General features: G+C 40.0%; 2 protein-coding genes across 6 annotated transcripts in view; both read left to right on the top strand.

Annotated features, from left to right (window-relative positions):
• LOC124408660 (pleckstrin homology domain-containing family G member 5-like) overlaps positions 1-17,670 on the top strand; it is a 114,154-nt gene extending 96,484 nt beyond the window's left edge. For 2 of the 3 annotated variants that reach the window (XM_046885768.1, XM_046885770.1), the window contains exons 4-17: positions 1,775-1,914; positions 6,337-6,413; positions 9,890-10,178; positions 10,710-10,855; positions 10,929-11,240; positions 12,315-12,464; positions 12,552-12,812; positions 13,251-13,505; positions 13,888-14,111; positions 14,502-14,681; positions 14,754-14,959; positions 15,407-15,636; positions 16,047-16,367; positions 16,468-17,670. In XM_046885768.1, coding sequence (XP_046741724.1) covers positions 1,775-1,914; positions 6,337-6,413; positions 9,890-10,178; positions 10,710-10,855; positions 10,929-11,240; positions 12,315-12,464; positions 12,552-12,812; positions 13,251-13,505; positions 13,888-14,111; positions 14,502-14,681; positions 14,754-14,959; positions 15,407-15,636; positions 16,047-16,052 — 2,476 coding nt within the window. In that variant the 3' untranslated portion in view covers positions 16,053-16,367; positions 16,468-17,670. The remainder of the gene's footprint in view (positions 1-1,774; positions 1,915-6,336; positions 6,414-9,889; positions 10,179-10,709; positions 10,856-10,928; positions 11,241-12,314; positions 12,465-12,551; positions 12,813-13,250; positions 13,506-13,887; positions 14,112-14,501; positions 14,682-14,753; positions 14,960-15,406; positions 15,637-16,046; positions 16,368-16,467) is intronic. The other variant, XM_046885769.1, reaches the window with a different exon arrangement.
• A 525-nt stretch (positions 17,671-18,195) lies between these two features.
• LOC124408677 (serine/threonine-protein kinase STK11) lies at positions 18,196-23,019 on the top strand. Of its 3 annotated transcripts, XM_046885802.1 has the most exons (7): positions 18,196-18,627; positions 18,865-18,985; positions 19,246-19,431; positions 19,624-19,760; positions 20,155-20,498; positions 21,008-21,056; positions 21,934-22,119. In XM_046885802.1, coding segments are annotated over exons 1-7 (1,182 nt in total). In that variant the 5' UTR covers positions 18,196-18,283; the 3' UTR covers positions 21,935-22,119. The 3 variants fall into 3 exon arrangements, with proteins under 3 accessions (XP_046741758.1, XP_046741756.1, XP_046741757.1); XM_046885800.1 differs by lacking the exon at positions 21,008-21,056 and having other exon boundaries at positions 21,934-23,019; XM_046885801.1 differs by lacking the exons at positions 21,008-21,056; positions 21,934-22,119 and adding an exon at positions 21,261-21,398.
• The last annotated feature ends 715 nt before the right edge of the window (positions 23,020-23,734 follow it).

Here is a 23,734-nt window from a genome sequence, read left to right as displayed (position 1 = left end):
AGGAGGGAATTTAACCTGAGGAAAAAAAAATTCCTGCGCTAATTTTCGGCTTCGAGGGTGAATTTTCGGGGATAAAATCTCTACCGCTAGACTGTTGTTCGTCACAATTATATAGATCATTCATTTTCTTACATCTATTCGATTTGTTAGATAGATTCTTTTCATGAGAATTGCTGCTTTAATAAAAAAAATTTTTTTAATAATTTGGAATCGACGCGCAATATTGAGAAAGAAAAAAAAAAAAAAAAAAAAAACTGAAATCTCAAGTGAAAAAGCAGATTCCTTCCTTTCCGAAAACCTTGGCAAAACTTGGAAACAACGCGTTCAGTCTTATCGCCGGAATCTCCCGTAGGGGCGAAATTTAATCGTGGGTAATATACAGAATTGGTTAGCCATTCGGTTGATTCGCGGATGTAATTTCCCGGCAATTGTATTCGCCCGTTTGTTCTTGTCGGGTGGAAATTGGTTGGTTCCTACATTTATTTCTTCCCGGGGCAAAGCCTTGTTTTAGCTTTAACGTCGGTCGTTAATCGGCGACAGAAAGCCGCCCCAAAATTAGGGTTATAATACTAATACAAGGCAGAAAGACGGCGGATTGTAAACTCCAATTGAGCTGTGCATAAGCGAAATGGCTCTGAAAGTCAGGATCATCGAGCGTATAATAAATTATAATCGCGAGCTCGATCAGCGAATAATCATCGGAGAACCATTTGTTATAATTAAGAAATTTTAAGGAAGGGATGTATTATAATGAATTAAAAACGAGGCCGCATATTCAACGATAATTGCGAACCACCCCCGAGAGTATTTCACCATCAACGACATACTGCAGCGAAAGTTGGGAATTGTCGGGGCATTCCGGGATCTCGATCACTTGTTTTCACAAGTATTCAACAAGGTCGTCTCTAAGTCTAACTATATTCTAACCAATTCGACCCGAAACACCGCAAGCACGCTTACACAGTGACCGTGCAATTCATTTGATCGATGGCTGTTTATACACCGAAATTGAATTTAGACGTGGTCTCATTAATAATTTGTACAATTCAATTAAGTATAACCAATTTTTATCACTCCTACAAAGTTTATTCCCCAATTCGAAAGCGAAGAAGCTTGTAATTGCCATACCGCGAGGAATTAGTTAGTCAATTTGTTGTTCGTGCGGTTAATTTGTTAGCTCATATGTATTTCTATCGAATTATAGTCGGACGAGAATATCGTCGTTGATAAACAATTTTCAAACATAATCCTTTATTCATTCTTTTTTTTTTAACTTAGTGTCGAACTAACATGATTAGAATTTTCCGTGACAGGTAAAACGCGTTGACGCATACGCATCTATAATAAGAAAGCTCGGTGAGCAATTACGAAGAGCTCTTTGTCCGGCGACAGGAGGATGAGAAATTCGTCCCTGAACGATGGAGCTATATCATATTGCGTCAAGACCGCAAACAGTTGTTAAATTTAATTAATTCCGGCAATTGGTTTCGTCGTGCAACGCGCGTGTCGATGTCGCCATGTCTTCTTAGAATGTCTCGAACATTTTTGGCCACCGAAGAAACATGTCTCGGAGATGCAGGGTTGGCCGACTGAAATCCAAGCCCAGAGTCGATGGGCACAAAGCCTCGCAAGCTCTAAATCCCCGAGCAATTCGTCCGCTTCGACGCCTCCGTCAATTTCTTCTTCTTCTTCCTTTTCCCTCCCTTTGATTCGACTCGAGGTGCCTAATTAGATCACTCTTAATAAAGTCTCTTTGTTCTCTGACTAATTTCAGGGAGGCTTTGAGCGGGGCCTGTGAACGTCGAGGCATTGACTTGGGGCGCGTCGACGTTTTCTTGGACTCCCTCAACACTCCTCTGCCGGTTCTCACCACCGAGACTTCCTGCATGGGCGGAAGGCATCTTCGCATCACCGGTAAGTCCCCGAATTCCAGTCAATATTCGCCAGTTAGACCCTCACGAACTGTTCTTCTCTGTCACTTCTTCATCGTATGAACCCCGGTCTCAAGATCCTCGAATCCTTTACCCAGTTCCTTACTTCCTTTCTTCCCGAGGAGTCCCCGTCCACAGATCAAGTCTCACAATGCATATTATATGGATAACAAGACTGGATGATCATTTTCTCTCTTGTGCTGAAATAAGTTGTCGTAATTAAACTCTGGTCTGAGTTTAAGATTAGCCCTGCTATTCATCATACAACTTCCGAAGCACATCGCATGGATGGAAACTCCGTGAATTATCGACCATTTCAAAGTCACAATGCAGCAGATGATGAAGCGCCAAGTTGCCGTTTCAAAGACACAATTTGTGGATCAAGACTCCAATCGGCAATGAATGACCTCCCTTATAGTTCCGGGTATAAGTAACAAACGATGATCGCGGAATGTTTCTAAAAGTCTTTGACACGTTGAAGGGTGATTAAACGAGTTCAAGACCAATATTGGGCAGACGAACCATGCAAAGGTGAAGATATTGAATCCAACTGTAGAACTCAAACGTTGCTTGTTTCTCAGGAATGAAGTTGGTCAGTTTAATTATCAGTTCCCATTCGGGACATTTCCATTAAGAAACGGTCCTCCGTGAAAACAAGATCTAATGACTTCGCACATCACTCGATACTCCAGCCGATTAGGCAGCCGAGTATAAACGAGCTAATCGTCCGCAGAGATTTGCATTAGTAACGATTAGACCTGCCTCAGTGTTCACGTCAAGGGACAAAGGGATGACCGAAGGATGCTGCGATGGGACACCGGATATGGAGGTGGATGGACGAAAACGGTCCGTATAATGAAATTGCCAACGGCTGTACGATACAGAAGCTAGCATCGCGGATTATGCAGGGAAGGAAAGGATCCATCCTCGCTTGACAAGCTTCCGGATTTGACGTCGTCCTGCGCACGCGGTTTATCCGGAATGAAAACTCTGGCTCATCGTGTTTCTCTGCATTAGTCATGTTCACCCTCCACCTGATATCGGCTTACCCTCGCCTCGGAGCGAGTCGCTGATGGCCAGGGAGTTAAGTAGATTTTGATGAATTTCATGCAGCCGTGACCCGCCCTCGTGACTGGACATTTCAACGACCAGTGTAGAGATGTCTATCATCCTCCATTCCCCCAATCCCTGATCCGCTTTGCCACCCTTTTGATTCCCTTCCCTTTTCGCGTCCGAATTGTAGCTTGGGCTTTAGTCTGAGTGATAATTGCTCTTGTGGAACGAGCTGGGATTTTCACTCTTTCCAAATGTTGTTAGCCTCATTTTTACTACGCGACTCCCTAGAGAAATTATTCTCTCAAGTTAGATCTCACCGTTTCAAAAGCATGGCGCTCTTTATTGTTGATTGATTCAAAAATGCCATGAAAATCTTTCGAGACTGGTTCAAATGGAATTACATCAGACCATGAGGAAATATGAATTCTCGTATTGAATTCTCGGATGTCAGAGTTTTGTTGCTTAATTTCAGTATTAACTTCGTCGAGACTGACACGAACAGTTCTGAAGTACCTTATATACAGAGGAAAATGAAGCCATGGTTTTATGACACTTGGAAGGGTCGCGTGTCTCGAGGTAATATTTTAACAACATTGAAACAGTCTTCTGGAACATAATCAGGAGGTGGTCGGAATTTGTCAAACGTTGCTTCTCACAAGTTCAGGTTGAACGCTAATTCCACAGACTTTTCAAGTTTGATATCTGTATAAATATTCTGGATTAATGAAGTTCAGCTCGCCGTCGTACGGTGGGGGGATATTTTCTTCTTGCCTACGAAAATGCTTAATCAGCAACGACAAAACGAGCGAGTGTAAAATAATTGGTGAATATTCTCGTCTGTCCATGCTTACGCGGATAAAGTAACTCCGAGGATATTTTTCATCAGCGCGACGTTTTAAACGAATTCCTCGTTTCGGGGTAATTGGACATTACCGTTTTTCCTCTGCAGCTTCTACAGCCAGTCACGTTTCGTTCTAATTCCCGTTTAATTATTTCGAGTAAACACAATTTTTCTTGCACTGCACTTCCATCTCGTAACTAATCAACTCCTGTAATTCAATACCATCTCGTCTAATCTCCAATTTTTAAATCAACTTTGCACAGCAGACGAATTTCTCTTTAAAAAACGTCACGAATTCATTTCAACGAGAGATTTTATACGTCGTTTAGAATTCTTAGGAGGGAAAGACGTCGATTAATCGTACTGAAACACCCGCTGTTTTCGAGATTATTTAATTAACTCGCTTCTTCTCGGTGAAATAAAATTTCACGGTCGTAAGTCGAAAAATTGATTCCGATGTCCCGCGTCATGTCATCCACCTGACAGCTCGCGATAACCTTTAGCCGTTTCGGCGTAAGATGAGAATTAATATTCCTCAGCCCCGGGAGTTTTGCTAATCTCGTGATGAATCGCGTGGCACAATACCACAAAAATTATTAATCAACTTTAACGTCTGATTAACTTGCTCAACGTAGCGCAACTCTCCATTGTTTCGCGTTTCGCGTATTAGTTATATACTTATTAAATCCTATACCTATACAGCTAAAATCCACCTACAGCTTTCGAATTTCGCCCGAAAGCGCGTTTCACACTCGGAAAACACTCGAAATCTCGTCGACAACGCGATTATTATTATATTAATACAATGTTTGCTGTATGCTTGAGAAGTGAAAAGCTCTCGTCGGATGTTATACTCGTTAAAACCTTGTCACGCACCGTTTAATTACGCTTTCAAACCGTTTCAGGAACATACGTTCCTAACAAATACGATCGTCTTTGAACTTGCTTACCCACGATGAACACGATTACATAGCGAATGCTTCAGCTATATCAGCCGTGTAATTGATAAGCCCTGGAAGTTGACAAACCTCTACAAGCGCTCTGCTTATTATGAACTTATTGATAGTCTGAGAATTTTTTGTGAAACTTTTTGCGTCTGAAATTTTGAATACGTGAGGATATGGTGGTGTGTTTTACAGAAAAATCCTGATAGCAGGTACACTAGACCGTTTCTGGATGCAGGTTCTCATACCGACATTTACCGACACTTAGCCAAGACACAAACCTTTTTCTGGAATATTGAACGCTGGGAAATATCCCCAGTCTAGTTGGCTTGAATTCTAAGAATGGGTTTGTATCTTGGCTAAGTGTTGATAAATGTCGGTATGGAAATCTGTATACAGAACCGGTGCTGTATATTTATTTCCGATGCATCACATGTTCGCATTGATAGCTGGAATATTTCGTTGACATTGAATGTCAAGCGTAGGGCTTTGGGTAGCTTGAAAAATAGAGGCTTGACGTTGAAAAATGAAACTCACTCGTCGCCATTTCCAGGTCCGAAATTTCAGATACTGGGTAAACGGATCGAGCCTGTCAAATCCAGCTGACGCTGTCGCATATTTCGTTCAACAAATTATAGCCACTTGCCTACTTGCACCCTGTAATCACGAGGCTTAATTGTCGGACACCCTAGGAGCGAAATACCATGTTATATTTTAACACGAAATAAGTATAATAATATGGAAAAACGAAGAATGCAGAAGCATATGATGATAAATCGACGTACTCGCGGTAACGACCTAACTTATTGCTCTCTTTCCGTTCGGAGCATAACGAATCGCTTCCGGTCCAACCTTCGGTGTGTTTTATTTCCGCATATGTGGTTCCGGCTTTTATAATTACTCCTGCGGAATCGCGATAATATAACCTTATAATGCGACAGAAGCTCGACCCTCGTTAAGGCAATTATGGTTATTACCGCTGTTTCCGCGTGAGCGCAGCCCGTGTGAATATAGAAAATATTGCTGTCTTTTTAATTTCGGTTCGTTACCGACCGAGCTACCACCGCTGTCTAACTAATGAATAATGAACGTCGTGAGAAAAATGCTTTTCGACTTTTCTGCATGCACAGGACTTCAGGAGGACTAAAAGTCCGAAATCCAGGAGTCGACTATTGCCACCCCAAGCTGTATTTCAATGAGCATGTTTTTCGAACTAGACAAGCCTCGCGGACTGTCCGAGGGACGAGATCAAATCAGAAAACGCACGACAAAATGGCGTCAATCGATAGGAAAATTGCGGACTATTCGCGTGTTCCGCTATCACTGAACTAGGGTATAAACTGTTATACCTTTCATACGTATGCGGAATGAAAAATGGAGACTTATTTTTAGTGCGCTTCGCATTGGAATCTACATCGCCCCGCTGTTAGTAACCCTATCCTTCATTCCTACGGCGCGGCGGTGAGTGACACAGAGAAAGAAGTAGTGCGGGAGAGAGAAATCGATCATCCGTCGTCCACACAGAAAAAGCGGTTATTACCGTCTGCGACTTTATTTGTTTCAGCCAGAGACGATAGAACGAGCACAAGACCGGCGACTCAAAAGAGCAATCAGAACGTGTCATTACGCAAGGCGAGTGGGGTGAGTACACACATTGTCACTATATAATACATACTATACGCAAACCGACTCCCAGTGCCGTTTAATAACCGTCACGGTAATTCTCACCCTCCGCGATGCGATATCAAGGGTCAGGCATCGTCAAACACCCCGTTATATTCCAACATAAGTGCACTCTCGAAGTCGCGATGAAGCGTGTTGTGAAGAAGGCCAAGTCGATAACCATGCACACTCTTTCTCAACTTACAATTGCTTTCCATTTCATACTGAGACCATGTTTTCAGTCATCTATAATTCGCCTCTTGAACACCAAACCAAATTTCCGGAACGGCTGCCTCATGTCGCAAATATCAACCATTCAAAATTCTCAACCATAAGGGATGCATTTCCCATAAATAGGTAGAGCGGGGTGACACTCAATGGTTTAGTTAGATATCTTATTTTAGACAACATATTGCAAAACATTACCTGCACGTGAATTGAGCTGCGTGATGAAGTAACTAAAGGTTCGTGTATAGAAGCTTTGAGTTTTCCCCCACGTTCGTTGGAGACAGAATTTTTTTACAACGCACTGTCGAGATAGAAAAGCAAAGAAGTCTCCATTGTTTGTTGTTATTGTAATCAATGCTACCACTCCACTTACTAGTCAATTTCATTTTCAACGTTTCTTTTTCCTGCTGTGGTAATAGAATGTCATAAGTTCTCAAATGAGAAACTGGAAATGGAAACCACCCGGATGGATAAATAAGTCTTCAACTCGCATTCTACGTTCAAAACGAAATGAAAAGGACGGGAGATAACAATCCTGTTCTATGATTAATAAACTGAGATAGACAAACTTACGTGTATCGAGTATGTTTGGAACATATTAATGTTTGCACAAATTCGCGTGTGTTTTATCACTATACGGCGAAAATATGACGGGTCATTGGGGCCAGAATATGTTCGAATACACGTGTGCCGATTTTCGCGCTTTCGTTTAGACTTGTTTGTCTTCCTGACTTTTCCTTTTTTCTTCATTTTCTCGAGGGGCTGGTGCGATCTACAGGCTACTGTATTAAACCGTGTTTCAAGTACGAAAAGCAGACAATCCAGTCATACTGAATAACTGATGTAGGATCAACAAATATTCGTTCATGCACTTACGTCTTTCGTTACATCTGCGGATATATTTGTATAACTATCGGTTACTGAATATTCAGCTCACTTACTGCACAGTGCATACAACCTACGATTCACTTAGTCCAGTCCTTCGATTATCCAGGCACTGGTATCTAGGAAATCTGATGAAATAATTCTACCGGTATCGTTTTTTTTTCTCTCTCTTTCGTATCTCATTCTCATCCCTATGGGTTCGTGTAATTTCGCCATTTATCCAACTTCCGATTAATTGACTGTTGAAAAGGCTCAAACATCATTCCTGCATTACAGTTGAAATTCATCCTTCTGTCAAATTGTGTCTGTGCAAAATTCATACCCAACACGATTTGGAAGGTACGGAGCTTTTGTTCGCAAGTCACGATTTTGCCAGAGAAAATCAGTGCAAATATCTAATTGCGACCAAAAGTCGCCTCCGCATGGTCAGCCTTTTGATCACCCTTCGCTTTCGGCGGGGTGGTTGGTGTGCTCAGATTTCGATCTACGATCTAGCCAGCGTCGCGACGTCGCGACGTCCCAAGAATCCCTTTCGATGCTTACGCAGCGATTCCTCCTCGTCCGTAACGACGACGCACTCTAACTGATACGTTTCGTCACCCCTAAAACGTGAGTTTTTCCACGGAGGACGCGAGGATCGGCTGTAAGGGTGGTTGAGCAATACATTAGTTCCAGTGCCGTTGAATTTTCGACGAGCCATCGATCTCGTGGATCAATTTTTCCAAATTTCATCATTGCTGAACGGGTTCTTCGCCTCGGTTTTCTCGTACATTTCGATCCAGACTTACGTCGGTATATATTTTCGCTTTATCGAATCCAGCTCATGATCTCGACACTTTTACTTGGCGTTCGGTGTTTGGAGGGAAAAATTATTATCAAGTGACACCAACTATCAGACGACAGGCTGTTCACGAGCTTATTTGAATAGGCAATTTTCTCGCTTCGAAGTTTATAAGTCTGATGGAATTCGAAGTTCTTCTGTGTATAACGAAGCCCTGCCATGTGCGTGCAGAGTATGTGAGGTATAATTTTTGTGGAATATCGAATGGAGAGACAGGCTTGTCTCTTTAAAATCCGAACTCACTTGAAAGTTGAATTACGTAACAGGTTTACCGGCTTCCTATACGTTGGCAATGCTGCTCGAAAACGGCGGTGGAGTTTTTAACGAGTAATAAAAAGTAGCTGAAACTCTAGTGTTCGTATATACCTAGCTGTTCTCTTTGCGAGCGGGAACGGTGAAAATAAAATATGTAATATCTCACGTGCGCACGGAGTATAAGGCATACAAAGCCCCTCAAATCCCTCCTTTATAAATATTTCGCTTGCCTTAGAGGGGAGTGAGGAAAGCGCTATTCCAGAACAGAATTATACGCCATTCTCAAGCGTTATCGCATCCACAATCTCGTTTCTTATAGGATATAAACCGACGATGGAGAAAATCCTCAGTTTATATTATATAACTTGCTGTTGATAGGAGAAAGAAAATACACACGAGCAAATTCAATCTGTTGCGTCATCGGATTATTTTCATATATTTACGTATATGGGCAGGGCTTGTTTACCATCCACATTTATCAAACTTAAACATCTTACGACACCGTATTGACTACAATAAATACTGCATAAAGATCATTAAAAATAATAGGAGCAAAAAATTTTGAAGAAAAGTGAAACTCTGTTACAACATCTATTCGTACATTTGCAACACAATTCCAACCCCTTAAATTTTATGTGCATATTAAATGTATTTTAAAACTGTGTAAAAGACAGTCGCTCGAAAGCTGAAAGTATGGACGCGTATCTTTTCACTGTCTGAATGCCAAAGTTGGCCAAGAAGAGCGATTTCAATATTGCGATATGTGGCGCTTCTAGTTTCTTTGGCACAAATCTGATGGCAATATTACCGTAGAAATGCTGCATCAGATATTGAAAAGCTGCCAGATTTAGGTAGCGTTATTGTCAGATGAGTAATAAAAGTCCGCTGCATCTTTTCGTCATCCAAATGTGAAACTTTATTTGCAAGCATCCTATTTCATAGTACCGAGCAATATGAGATTTTTCATTAGAAAAATGCATACCTTCGATACTAATATCCATACCGATACTTACATAGAAGTCACCAACAACCAATCACAGAAAACTCCGAATTCATGAATCTCAGAGCTGGTTGATTTGCACAAAATCGATCTACCTCCTCGCCGACTTCCGGTTTCGTGAGATGAGTTCCAAGTGAAGGGGAAAAGCTGAAGCAGCGAATCCCTCATCCTGAAACACAATTATTCCATCACACTGTCTACTGCTCGTTCAGAACATTTTCTCTCCATTTTCATAATCCAATCCAGCAGAGCTGCCGGGGCCGCAGCAGCCGATTCTTCAGCGTTTCTACGGAGGATTCGAGCGTCGACTCGGAGAATCCAGCCCTCGTCGGTTCCACACCCAGTGGGAAATCGTCCTCGGGGGCAGCGGGTCTCAAGGCCAGCAAGCAGCGGTGGAGTGGCTTCTTCACGAACACGAAGGGTACCAAGATGGAGTCGCTCGTTGAACAACTCAACGAGTACACCAAGCACGGGGTGCCACGACTAACCGACATTCAGCTACCCTACGTCGGCGAACGAGAAGCTGACGAGGAGGGTGAGGATCACTTCATTCACCCTATGCTGTCACTTTAGCGTTAAGTTTCTACTTGTCATACGATTTTTCTCAAGGAAAATCGTGTTGGCTGCATTCACACAATACTGATGATGTCTTTCTGGGTGGCAAGCAATCGGTAAAGTCTGACCCGGCTGGTCAAGAAATATTAGAACACCAGTTGAATGACGCTTTTTACATTTTTCCTTATTGACAGAGGATGATATAGAGTAAAAATTGTATTTCAATGTATTATACCGTTTCATTTTACTTGTAATATTTAATCCAGTATTACTTTCAACAGTACCAAAGTTTGGTATTAAAAAATCCGACCGAAATGTGTGTGACGATTGACACGGTATACAAATACTCAGGCCTTATAGATCAGCGAACATCAATTTGAACTAATTGACAATAGCGTGACGTACGGTGTATTGAACAGGAGACATCGCGCGACCCTAAATTAGGAAGCAACCCGAAGTAGAAGCCGACCTTCCTCCGAATCTAAATTGAAGTAAATTGACATTTATGCAGGTCTTTACGCCCTGGAGGAGGATTGGCGCGACATAGTGGAGGCCTCGGATCGACTGTCAGAAAAGCAACAGCAGCAGCAAACCGCACTTTGGGAATTGGCGCAGACGGAGATCGCCTACATCAGGACGCTGAAGGTCGTGACCGACGTAAGACGCCATTTTGATACTTGACATCGGCTCTCCGCAAAGTTGAGGAACTTAATTGCTGCTTTGTTTCCAGCTCTTCATGGCCTGTCTATGCAGCCTGCAGGCCTGCGGAATCCTGATGGAAGTCGACAGGTTGAAGCTCTTTGGTAACATCCCAGACATCTATGCCGCGAACCGATTCTTCTGGTGCGAGCATCTTCTGGCCATGGTCAACACGGCGAGGGTCACAAGGCTGCCTCTCGACCCTGGTGACCTTCTTCATGGCTTTGAAACCTTCGAACAGACCTTCGCACCCTACACGAGGTACTGCGCTGAGCAGAGCAGGTGCCAGCAGTACTGCAGGGACCGTTTGAACGACAACGAATTATTTACTGCATATCTTGTGGTGAGCTGCAGGGTGAAAAAGATGAAGAAAGACTCCATAGAATCTTTGTGGATATTAGCTAGCGGTCGAATTGGCGGAATTTTTAGTATGTGGTAGCGCATATCGTCTGATCGAAAGTTTTTATGGATACAAGTCAGAAAAATCAGGAATTATAAATCTTTAAGGGGACTTGAAATCAAACGGATCACTCAAAAAATTGCAAGCTTCATTCTCAAAGATGAGTGAAAAGCTGTGATCCAGCGAATTCGACTGAATGCCAATTTTTGTAAGGATTCTACGGGGTCTTTAACGTATACGAAGTTGAAATAAGAAATTTGAATTCAACTCACAAGATCTCTGTGAGATAAAAGATTCCGCGAATTTGTCTGAGATGATTATATTAAATGAAATTAGAGAACGTATAGAGCACTGGTGATGAGTGCTTAAGTTAGGATTTGGTGCCTTCTCTACCCTCCAAATCCGTTCACCCCGTTTCATCCCCTTCCCTCGCTTACTACGTCAATAGAATTGTACCTACCAGCGAATCGAGGAGCGTGTGGTAATTATACGAGAAAATCCTTGGTATCCAGGATAACGTGGTAATAGCACCGACTGCGGTGTACAACTGGGTTGAAATTTTCAAACGGGGGGACTCAAGTCTGTTGGGCGTTGTAAACGCGAAGTACAGAAGTTCGGTGAACGTGAGGGCTCGTGGTGGAACGGGATGGCTTGGGTAATACCGCAAGTACAGGACTCCCTTGCTTGTCATCCCCTTATTGTCGAGGGTAAGAGTATTAAACGTCGGTGCGTGAAACGAGAGTCTTAGAACATCTGGAATCAGCTTGCCAGTAACGGCTGTCTGATCAGTATCTATCTCGTTGAGAGCTCGGTGTGACATTGCTGAAAGAAAACTCTCCGCAGTTCATTCGTTGTAAGCGTTGTAAATATGGAAGACTATTCAGCCATTCGAGCTTCGAGCATCCCCTAATTTTTTTTCATCTTTAATCGCGTGACATCGTGATCAACATTCTAGTGATCATCTTCGTTCACTTGTTTGATGACGCATTGTCTCATCTTTTCATTATTATTCCGCAGTGGTGCGAAACGCAAAAGGACTGCAATCGATTGAGGCTGCTGGACATTTTAGTGAAGCCGATGCAAAGGCTGACCAAATATTCTCTACTGCTGAAGGCCGTCCACAAGAATACAGAGAACGAGGAACAGCGATCAGAACTGACGATGATGGTAAGCCACACTCCTGATTCGGGAATGACGAGGCTCCGTCATCGAATTGCGATAGGAATTTCTATCGGTGATTTACCTCTGTTGCAGATTAAATCTGTAGACAAATTTGTTGCTTCGGTAAACGCTGCACTCAGACGAAGCGAGGAGACGGCTCGTCTGGCTAGCGCAGCAGCTCGTCTCGAAACTTACGAAGTCGTTGAGTCCCGAGACGAGGAGCTTGACAGACTCGTCAAAGCTCACAGCAACCTCGACATCATGACTACGCCGATGCCTGGGTGCCCGAAGGATGCACCGAGGACCCTTCTCAGGGAAGGGGAATTCAAATTACGGGACGGTGCTACGAGCAAGGTATGATTTATGAACGCACTGTTATCGATTCCTGAGTGTCCTGTCTCGGGTTACACCCTGAGTAGCACACTTGTCGAAATTTAAGGAGATGGAAAATTTGAATAGAAAGATGAAAGATTTGACTAAAAACAGATCCGATAATTTTACAAATTCCAAAGTTTTAGTTTCACTATTTCTTGATCAGAAGTCAATTTAATTACAATCGACTTGAACACACGATTGACTGTCAATTGACAACCTAGCAGACGTTCGTGAACGTATCTTCGACATTTAGTCAACTATTGGCTACAAACGCATCTTCCAGGTCAGTCTTCACTTGTTTGACTTGATTTGCTGCCCCCAATAAGTGAAACCTGAAGTCACCACGTGCTACTTAGGGTTAGTAGGAAATTTTATTAGTAAGTCGTTTGATCCGCTAATTGTAACCGATTTTTTCAGATGGAGGTACGAGTCCTTCTGCTGACTGACATGCTGCTCGTATGTAAACCCTCAACGAAAAAGACCTCATCAAGCAGCGGGGCAGGAGGGGGGGCGGTTGGCGGTCTCAGGATAGTCCGCCAGCCCTACGTCGTAGATCGCATCCGCGTAAACGAGCTCAAGGAACCATCTAGTCTGGGTCTGGTTTACCTTAACGACTACGGCGCCGCATGCGCCGCTCTCATACTCAGCGCTGGAGAGCCGAAATTGGCCAAAGTAAGCTGATGCCCTACCTCTTAAGGATCCAAAAAAAAAAAAACTTTCGGATTTTCTGGCTCATTTTTTTATACACTCAGTGGTTTATGCGTTCATTAACACTAGAACTACCAGACCAGACACAATGACTGGATTTACAATTTCATTTTAAAATTCTTACTTCATTTTACCTCGGTAGTTCTAATGTTAATTTACGATTTTTTTATTATACATTTATTGCTTCGGCTGTATTCGTTACCTCTTCTTCTGAAATTCATTCGTGAACTCGTTGAATGGTCGAAATATTCGGTAGTGGTTTTTCTATATCAGCCACTTCCTTCACCTATTCATATTTATCCACTCACTTACTCGTATCAATCGTTACTCCTTGACTCGCTTACAGTCCTGGGTCGAATCTCTTCGCAAGGCGCAACAACAGTTTGCGCGAATGAAATTACCGCCTGTGGTTGGTGCAGCAACAGTACCGACCCTCCCTGTCAGCAGACAAGCCAGCACCTACCTCGGAGAAGGGGACTTTGATGTGGAAGATGCTGAAGGTCTGTTGGGTCGGACCCCTCGTGGAAGCAGTCGGGCCTCACGCGTCAGCAGTCTGGCCCACAGCCACAGGTACGAATAATTAGTTATTGAACATGAAATTGAATGTTGTGAGTAGACCAACTATAGCATATAACGAGTATCCGCAGTATTCGAATAGAAATTTATTCTACTTAGAGAGAATTATTCTACTTGAAAGTACACTGCAGCACCATTTTCAACTCGTATTTTTTCTCAGCCTTATTTTTTTTTTTATCGGATTTACCTAGTTTTGCATATCCACTCTCAGAACTCCTCGCCTCGTCTCAAAAGCTCGCGTCCAGGGTGTGCAGCGTATCCTGCAGATATAGTGTTGGAAAAGCACTGCTGTTATGCCCTGCGACATCTTCCTACTCTACAAATTTACATTCTCATTTACATTTCCAATTTTCCACTGTATTTTGACTCGTGGTTTTTGCGCAGCGGAAGCATGGAGATGGAGGGCGTTTCTCCCGGCAGCAACAGCTTCGTTGCCAGTTACAATCCCAGCAGGAACGTCAGCGTCGAGACGAGCGAACCTCCTCGTGCCTCCAGCGTATCCTCGGAAGAAGGCGCCAGCGAGTTTACAGCTGCTGGGCACAATATCAGACCTCTTCAAGTCAGGTAAATTAAATTGCGTCAGTTTTTCTCCACCTGCATGCGGACTTCACTTCAACTCTCATCCTCCTGTTCCAGGCGCTCGCTGCTCTGCAAATCCCCGACGCCAAACACCCTCAGCGTCCAAGTACCGGCGTACTCGGGTCTCGGTCAGTCTTTACCGAATCTGACCCTTGCCACGTCGCCACAAACCTCAACCGTCTCGCCAACACCACCTAACTCTCTCCTGATCGTTCCTCAGATCACGAAGAGTAAGGATACTCTCCTGTCTCCTGGACACAGAGGTTGGTCCAAATTTATATCATTCGATACATACCGTTTTAAGTAAAAAATTCGGTACCTGCCCGCAAAGTGTCCAGTGCTCGTAACTTCGAAGATCAAGATTAATACCTTGTCCATTCTCAGTTCAAATAAACTGATCAGAATTGACTTGGAGAATGCTAATAGACGGACCAGGAATTCATCAGACGTCAATGAATCAAACTTTATTTCTTTCTCTAGATTCTATCATGATTATTTCGAGTCGTTCCAGCTCCTTCATGCATTTTCCAAGTTAAGGCTGATGATGTATATTGCCTCGGACTAGAGACCATTTCCGTGCCATCAATTACGAGTAACATAATATCCCAATATCCATTACCAATTTTTCGTCCCCTTGCGCCGTACCTCGTAAACGAAGCGGTTAATCAACCTCGGATTACCAATAATCGCCCCCGAACTCATCGTCGTAGGTATATCGTACCCGCCTCCTTCACCACCACGGGGAGCCCTGCGTAGAGCGTTCGCGGTACCGCAATCCCGGAACCCACCCTTGATTAAGACTCGGCATGTGAACGCCTCGGTCGTCGCACAACCGATACAAACAACCGTGAGTCTTGACGCCGATGCCGCCGAGGAGAGGCGGCGGAGACTTGAACCATCTCAGAGAGTTACATCGACCAGCAGCATCGCCGAGGAAAAGGTGAGAATCCTAGTTTGATCGAAATGTCCCTCATATTGGAAACGATTAGGGAATGACCCAGTTTCCTGCAAAGAGATTTCAAAAGACGACAGATCTTGCATCGATCGATCCTTCGCACATAAATGTCATCACGTAAATTCAACGCTGTTTGTAGAAATTATCAAAATGGCCGCCGTTTACTCACTTGCGACTTTATTTCTACTATAAAATTGTTTTTAGTTCTTGTGTGCTATTACAAACTATTTCAGGGTGCATAAAATCGTGGCAAGAATCTAGTTTTATCATAATTTGATTTTACTTTGTCTTTATAGCTTCAGGACTTATTCTTATAACTTATGCTGCCTTCATGAATACATATAATAATAACTTGATTGTTGTATACACCCCTTGCGTCATTTTACCTGTTTCAGAAATGACCGGCGTAAGGTGAATGATTAATTTTGAACATTGATCACCTCGACGTGATCCTTGGAGGGGCAAACCATTGTCGTCAAGGTTTACGACGCCCGGGCTTAGCGGCGCACGGATACCTGCGGATCTCGGCCCGTCAACGTTTCTGCACTGAAGTTGAAGATCGAAAGATTGAAATGTTTTTCACGCATCCGCTAGTGTGCGAGTGCTGCACACATTCGCACACAGCGAAGGCGTTTTGACTTAATAATCAACTGTTCAAATTCTCTCACTGTAGTACCAAGCCTAAGAATTTAACGCATCAAGCAATTCCGAAATCGGTAAGAATTCGAATAAACTTGATCCCGATGCATGCAGGTGATCAAACGCTGGAACCTCGCATTTCGCATCTATTAACATACCGATGTAATTCTTTTCCAGATTGGGGCCATTCGAAACAACGTGAAATTTATAATAACAAATTATAGAAATTATTTATTAAAATAAGTTACAACGTATATATATATACATTATATAACATAATTATAAATATAGTGTAATAATATATCACATAAATCTTCTAATTAGCATACTATACTTAGAAGAAACGTAGTTTTATAACGTTGCATAGGTTGAAAGAAAAACCAAACTTGACTCATGCAATTAAGCTGTATCTTAAGCAAAATCAAAAAGGCCTACGTAGTGTTATTTAAACTCTAATTAAATAGTCATTAGTATATAGATACTATATATTGCCTATAGCGGAAGTGTGATCAGTAGAGAAAGAGAGACAGATATTTACAACTGTAAGCTATTTATTATTCAGCGGACAATCGCCGCACGACACCCTTATCATTCCATGCAACGTCTTAATACACGCTATCCAGTGAGTCTCGCGAGAAATTTCTCTCTCTCTATCAAATAATGTAATGGAGAGTAATAAGTGTTTCGCATTAATTGAAGGCATCGCGATCACCAGAGTCATTTGCAATCTTTTCCAGAAGTATTTTTATCGCTATTAACCGTCATAAACAAGATGATATTTACTCGAAATAGTAATCCGGGATCTATTCAGTTTATAATTGGAGCAAGAATTGATCGCAACGACATACCTGGTATACGCATGTGAAGACGATCGCAAATTGAACCGGCTTAAATAACTCTGTCCAAATAATATTATTATACTTTAAGTACAAAACCGACGGTATATATAATTTACGATTAAATATATACTGTCCACTTATATGGGGAAAAAAGATGATGTGGTGTAGTTGTGATGATTTATAAATTATTATTATAAATACATAAATAATGTAGTTAAATTATTGTTTCTATACATTATAAGTATGCTCGTTTAAGGATACGTATCATAACTAGAGACAACATTCCAAAATAGGGAGGGGACTTCGTTTCCAATGGTTAACAATGGTATTGTAAATAATCTATTCTATCTCATTTACAACCATTAATTGTACTGCGACATTCGCATTTCGTTTATAGTCATGCTAATGCAGTACGTATTGTCTATCATTATACATACATATAATATATCAGCTACTATCAAGGCTGCCGTGAAGGAGCCGATTGTAAAAGCCAGCTGCGTTTCTGTGTAACGAGACAAGAAATATATCAAATAATTTATTACATTCCGTTTCCTTGACCCGATCACATGTTTTCCCAGCACAAACATTTTTCAGGAGATTGTGTCGACACAACGTGAAATTTTCTGGAATGAAAATTACTCCAATCCATTAACAAATTGAAAGTAAAAATGTTTGATTATTCAATTTGAATGGTAATTCTATTTATCATCGTTCACAGGTATCACCTGTGGTATCTTCTTTTAATAAATTAATAAATTCACAACCTGAACATCGTGTCTTCTTGCCTTGCAAGCAAATATTTTAACTAAATAATAGGTTTCCTTTTTATCAATTATTCATACTTTTTTTAATAGAATGATACTTATCGATCTTATATAGCTAGCATCTTACCAAACGAACACGCTATACCAACGGCTTTTGAGTCTAATTTTCGATGTGCTTGTTTGGTAAGGTCCGATGCGTTTTTACCATTTGGTTACGATTCGTATTTCCAATTTCCTCCGCTAGGTGGCGCAAAATTGATTTCCGTGTCCAGTGATGTTCCATCTCTTCGTACGAGGTGAGATTTCGGTACAACAATGATGTCGCCGGTGGTGTTTTAGGTTAACTTGTAAAAGATTTATGTAATTTAAGTGATATTCGGTGTTGTGAAAATGGACAATAGGATCACCATAGGTGATCCTGACGACGAGGAGATAAATAATGAAATATTCAATGACATAGAGCCGGTGAGGTGGGAGAACGACGATAGTAATTATGACTTGGACGATATCAACATGTTCTTTCACAGAGTGGATTCGGACCAAATAATATATGAGGAAAAAAAGAAAACATGTAAATTAATTGGTAAATATGTTATGGGTGATCTTTTGGGGGAGGGAAGTTATGGAAAAGTTAAAGAGATGCTCGACTCGGAAACCCTCTGTCGGAGAGCCGTTAAGATTTTGAAGAAAAAAAAACTTCGCAGGATACCCAACGGCGAACTCAATGTTCAACGGTGCGACACCATTCCAATTGCCAAAATTCTACATCTTATTACCCCGCATTTTATTCATTTCATTCACTTTTGCTCTTTCTAGTTTAAATACAATCGCTCGCTAATCATGGTTGTATCAACTCTTAATCAGTCGTTTTTAAAGCTTACGCTCATTTTCAACAACTCGCATATTCGGCGTAGAAAGTTTTTTATCTAATTCAAAAATTAACATCGATTGTTTTTATCTCTCTGTTTTAGGGAAATACAACTGCTGAGGATATTGAAACACAAAAATGTTATCGGATTGGTGGATGTTTTATACAATCACGAGAAAGAAAAAATGTATTTGGTAATGGAATTTTGCGTGGGAGGTTTACAGGTAAACACTTTCTGTTTCTTATTATTAAAATCCTTAATCGTAGAATTAATTGTTCATTTCAAAGGTCAATACATCAATTATTTTTTTCCAAACACATTCTGTCTCTTTTTTGTCACAGTGTTTGGCATACCTTAGACAGGCGTTCATTCGCACACTTTATACCGAAATAAAGCATAAAAATTGCAATAATAACATTTTTAAGTATTGATTACAGTTTTTGAGTAAGAAGAACTCCTTCAATTTATGAATATCATTTTCAGGATATGCTGGAAAGCACACCTCATAAGAAATTTCCACTGTGGCAAGCACATGGGTATTTTAACCAACTCTTAGACGGCCTTGAATACCTTCACGGCAAAGGAATCGTTCACAAAGATATTAAACCTGGAAATTTACTTTTGACGCTAGACGGTACTCTGAAAATTAGCGACCTCGGTGTAGCTGAGGTGTGTACCTTTGATTAGCTGGACCTTTAATGGCTAGATAATTGTTAGAACTAGATAGTCAAATCCTCACAGTGTACTGAAGCATTTTCAGAGCATTTTACTTTCTATATTTTGGTTATTTTCATTTAATACTTCATGCTGTAGTTTGACACGCTAATCAAGCTACTCGCTTATACTTGAAATTTTTTACAGGCCTTGGACATGTTTGCCAAGGATGACACATGCACGGCAGGTCAAGGCTCTCCGGCATTTCAACCTCCAGAAATTGCTAATGGCTGTGAAACTTTTGCTGGCTTCAAAGTAGACATTTGGAGCAGTGGGGTCACATTGTAAGTAATCACAATTACTGCTTTTGTTACTAAAATAATGCGACTCACTACTGCCCACTCTGCAGTCAAATTTCTCTTTGGCATGTTATATTTGAAAAACTACCTTTGCTCAAGTCTGAATTCATAACTCTACAGAAACAAAAAACTCTGCGAAATTTTTAAGAAAATATTTCTAGGTGGTTTTAACTAATAATTTGTATTGAGTCATGTATTGGACATTATGTAAATTTCGATATGCAATATGAAACTGACAGAACAATACATGTGTTATAAGTCATATTTGGCAAACAATATCTCAACTCATTACTTATTGTTGAGAGTTGAGTGTGTGTAAATAAATGTAATTTGTATGTGTATCTATTTGAATAGTATTTTCAACTGTTCTACTTTGTAGATATAATATTACAACAGGCGAATACCCCTTCGAAGGGGACAATATTTACAAGTTATATGAGAATATTGGAAAAGGTGAATATAAAATACCAGAGGCTGTAGACAATTCCTTACGATCACTGTTAGAGGGAATGCTACAAAAGGAAGTCGACCGAAGATTTACGTTGCAGCAGATCAGGCAACATTCGTGGACATTGTGGAGACCGCCTAAGACACTGGAAGAAGTCCCTGTACCACCTCTAAGAGGTGATGAATGGCACACTATGACTGTTCTTCCATACCTTATAGAACACCATTATGGAGTCGAAACAAATCCTACCTATTACACAGAACATCAACTCAATGGTCAGTATTAAACATCATCATATAAGTTTTTTTCTCCTCTTTTACCTGCAATTAATATTATATGATTATCACTCCGAAGGTCAGTATCTTGCGTTACAAATGCGGTAAGACTTGAGACTTGTCGCGTCACAATTATACACCACTTAGACTTGCTAATAATGAAAGCCTTGAGCATCATATAATACACAAACAGGCTTATATGCATATAATTTACTATTTATCTCTGCAATAAGTCAATTATACCACCAACGCTATGTAATAACAGCAAACTTTTATACGTAGCTATAAACATATCGAGATATTGTGTTTCTTTCTTTTGTTCAGTTTTTCGTTATAATTCATACGCTTCTCGTCAATTAACTAATTTTTAATGAAAACTTTTCATTACTCTTTATTTTTCTCTTGTTCTCTTTAGTTTCACTCCCAAAGGTCATATTAGTTCAGCTTTTTAAGAAAAAATTAATTCCGTTCTTTTTGTCATGCTACATCGAATTGTTTTAATTGGGTAGATTCATACAAATTGCTTGTAAGCCCAGATTGGTGGCCCCCACACAATTGGTAAGTCCCAGACATTACGTGCACCAATGATAAGCACGCGGAGTGTGCATTCTGCATTTGTACTATATACTAACAACTAGTACAGACTGAGATAGTATGAAAATTGCCGAATAATAGACGATTATTATCAGTTAAATTCAATCGGAAACTTGTGTTACATTCATACTCTGCAAAACCTCTTTACATACAGGTTTTGCTTTTCAGATTTAGGCCGAAGGGATGAGAGAAAGCGTTTGTTGTCCAACCGCGTTATATTATTCTTCTCAAAGACATGCGTCATTCTATAACACTGACATATGCGTAGCTGCTTTCAGTTTTGGATTCTGGATTTTTCAATGAGCGGTACTATTATTCTATCCACTCTTCTTAGCACCCTGTGTCCATCGTCTCGATCCTAAATTCACTTCGTATCTTTGAAAATCATTTCTTAATAATAGGTGGGATATCTTTTACTAACAAATCGTTCGTCTTGTCTCTTTTTTACTTAACTAACACTTCGTAACTATCAAGCGAATATTTTTCAAACTAACTATTATCAATTTGTTTATAGATCAACATGTGTTTTCCAAGTTTTTTTTGCACCCAGATATGTCATGCCGTCTGTTTTGACTTTTTAATCCTCAACCCTGTACCTACTTTCATTCTTAATCATCAGTGTTAATTTCCATGTTTTATTCTTGGCCTACCCATTCATAAATTATTTATCGATGTTCATATTTTTTCGACTCGTCATCGTGTTCTACCTGTAATTCTTTGTGCTAACATTTCGTCCATGTTTTGAAATTGAGTTTATATATTGCGGTAGTAAAATCCCCCTTTACTTTATTGAATTTTAGTTGAAACATAATTATTTATTTTTAATTCTAATTTTTTTTAGAAGAAAGAAAACTTCAGGAATTGGACAGAAGTATCGGAGATCAAAAAGAGGCATGTAATAGTCATATCAAACAAATTGGTCACCACGGAAAGCGAAGATGGCGTAAACCGATATCGTGTATCAGCGTAAAGAAATTTCCATCTTGTAAACCATCGTGATTCATTTTATTATATTTGTCAACAAGTATTCTTACTGACTATGTCAGTTGTTATGTAATATTTTCTCTATCTTGGAGATGGAACTGGAAATTATATTCATTGACTGTGAAAAGAGTGGAGAATGCGATAAATAATGCAGAAAATATGCGTTTCATCCGATCAATTTGAAACGCAGTTTGACGTGATGGTAATTAATTGATTAACATAAATCAGCAATTTTATAAATTATGAAACAATTACGTCAAAAATTTTTATAAGTTATTTATTGTATTTTTATTTACGTTATTCAGTCAGAAACTCAGGAAAAAAAGTGTAAAATTTAACGAGATGTTAAACGATCCTCTATTCGCATCTCAGCAGTCTTTCCGACTCTACTCAAGCATTCTATTTTTCGTCGAGGTATTTGTTTTCTTTTTTCTTCCTTCGAGATAAAAATTGTACCTCCTCAGAAACTCTGACTTATAATTAGCTATTAAAAATTAATATTAATGCATTTTGAGTTCTTCGTAAATCGCGCTGTAATATGTTTCAGGCGCAAAATTGCATACCTATATTAGATTATTTACTCCGGCCATATTCGATAAAACATATTACTTTTATCGAAAGAAACGCCGCGAGAATGACAGATTTCTGATTTAAACAAAATTAAAAAAATTTAATAAACTATTAATCAAAAAACTCGAGCTGTTCTATGACTGCCAAAAATTTTAATGTATAAATCATATAAAAAAAAGTTTTATATTTAATTTAATCAGAATCTGCTGTGCTGACATAATTATGTCAGATCAGATTAAATATTGTGACCTCCCTTTGAACGATTATAAATCTCACTTTATTATTGTTCGCAAAAATGTTTCAAATATTCCTAATTATATCCCAAACGCATCAAGTTGTAAGTTTATTTCTTAAAATTTACAATAATTCGTGTCCAAAAAATACAAAGAAAAAAAAATCTCCGTACTGATACTGAAGTATAAAATAATAATAAGAGAGCGTAATTCAATTATTTATTCATTTGAATGATTTGTACGAAAGAAAGAAGACAAAAAGTAGAAGGCTAATTTCTGTAAAAAGTACATAATAATAACAACAACAAATAATAATAATAATAATAATAATATTAATAATAATAAAATATGTACAAATTTTATGTTTACTGTTTCATTTCGTTTAACTAATTATCGTCCGTTTGTTGGTAAAACTGTTCTTTAGAATAATAAATTCAAATTACATAAGCACTGTCATATATTGCAGGGTGTTTGGTAACAAGAAATTGCAAGTGTGAATACTTGATAGTGTTGGATGTAAAAGTTGACGATATAAACAACGTTAAAGGTGTATATTTTATACCTGAAATTGTGCCGATTGCATAGTTTTGTAAATTGGCTGTGCAAATAATCAATGGTGCCAGTAGAATGTAGATTAGAAAGTGTTTATAAATTAAGTTTGGATAGTACGAGACGGTGTTCTCATTAACTTAAATATGTTTTACCTTTACGTAGAATTCGGTATCATTAAAATCTTAACACGAAGAATTCTAAACTCCTTCATTCATGTATCATTTCTAATCCCATTAGATAGGTAAGCGTCAAGTTTGACGCAAAATCTACCAATTTCAGAAACAACTTCCGTTAGCAGCGAAC

The sequence above is a fragment of the Diprion similis genome, chromosome 8 (genome assembly GCF_021155765.1).
Source record: "Diprion similis isolate iyDipSimi1 chromosome 8, iyDipSimi1.1, whole genome shotgun sequence".
NCBI lineage: Eukaryota > Metazoa > Arthropoda > Insecta > Hymenoptera > Diprionidae > Diprion > Diprion similis.
This window is presented reverse-complemented; position numbering and strand designations above follow the sequence as displayed.

Coding starts and splice junctions, on each gene's coding strand:
- LOC124408677 (XM_046885800.1), top strand. CDS start 18,284: ATGGACAATAGGATCACCATAGGTGATCCTGACGACGAGGAGATAAAT. Junction 19,432..19,623: donor GCGACCTCGGTGTAGCTGAG/GTGTGTACCTTT, acceptor AATTTTTTACAG/GCCTTGGACATGTTTGCCAA. Junction 20,499..21,933: donor CACAGAACATCAACTCAATG/GTCAGTATTAAA, acceptor AATTTTTTTTAG/AAGAAAGAAAACTTCAGGAA.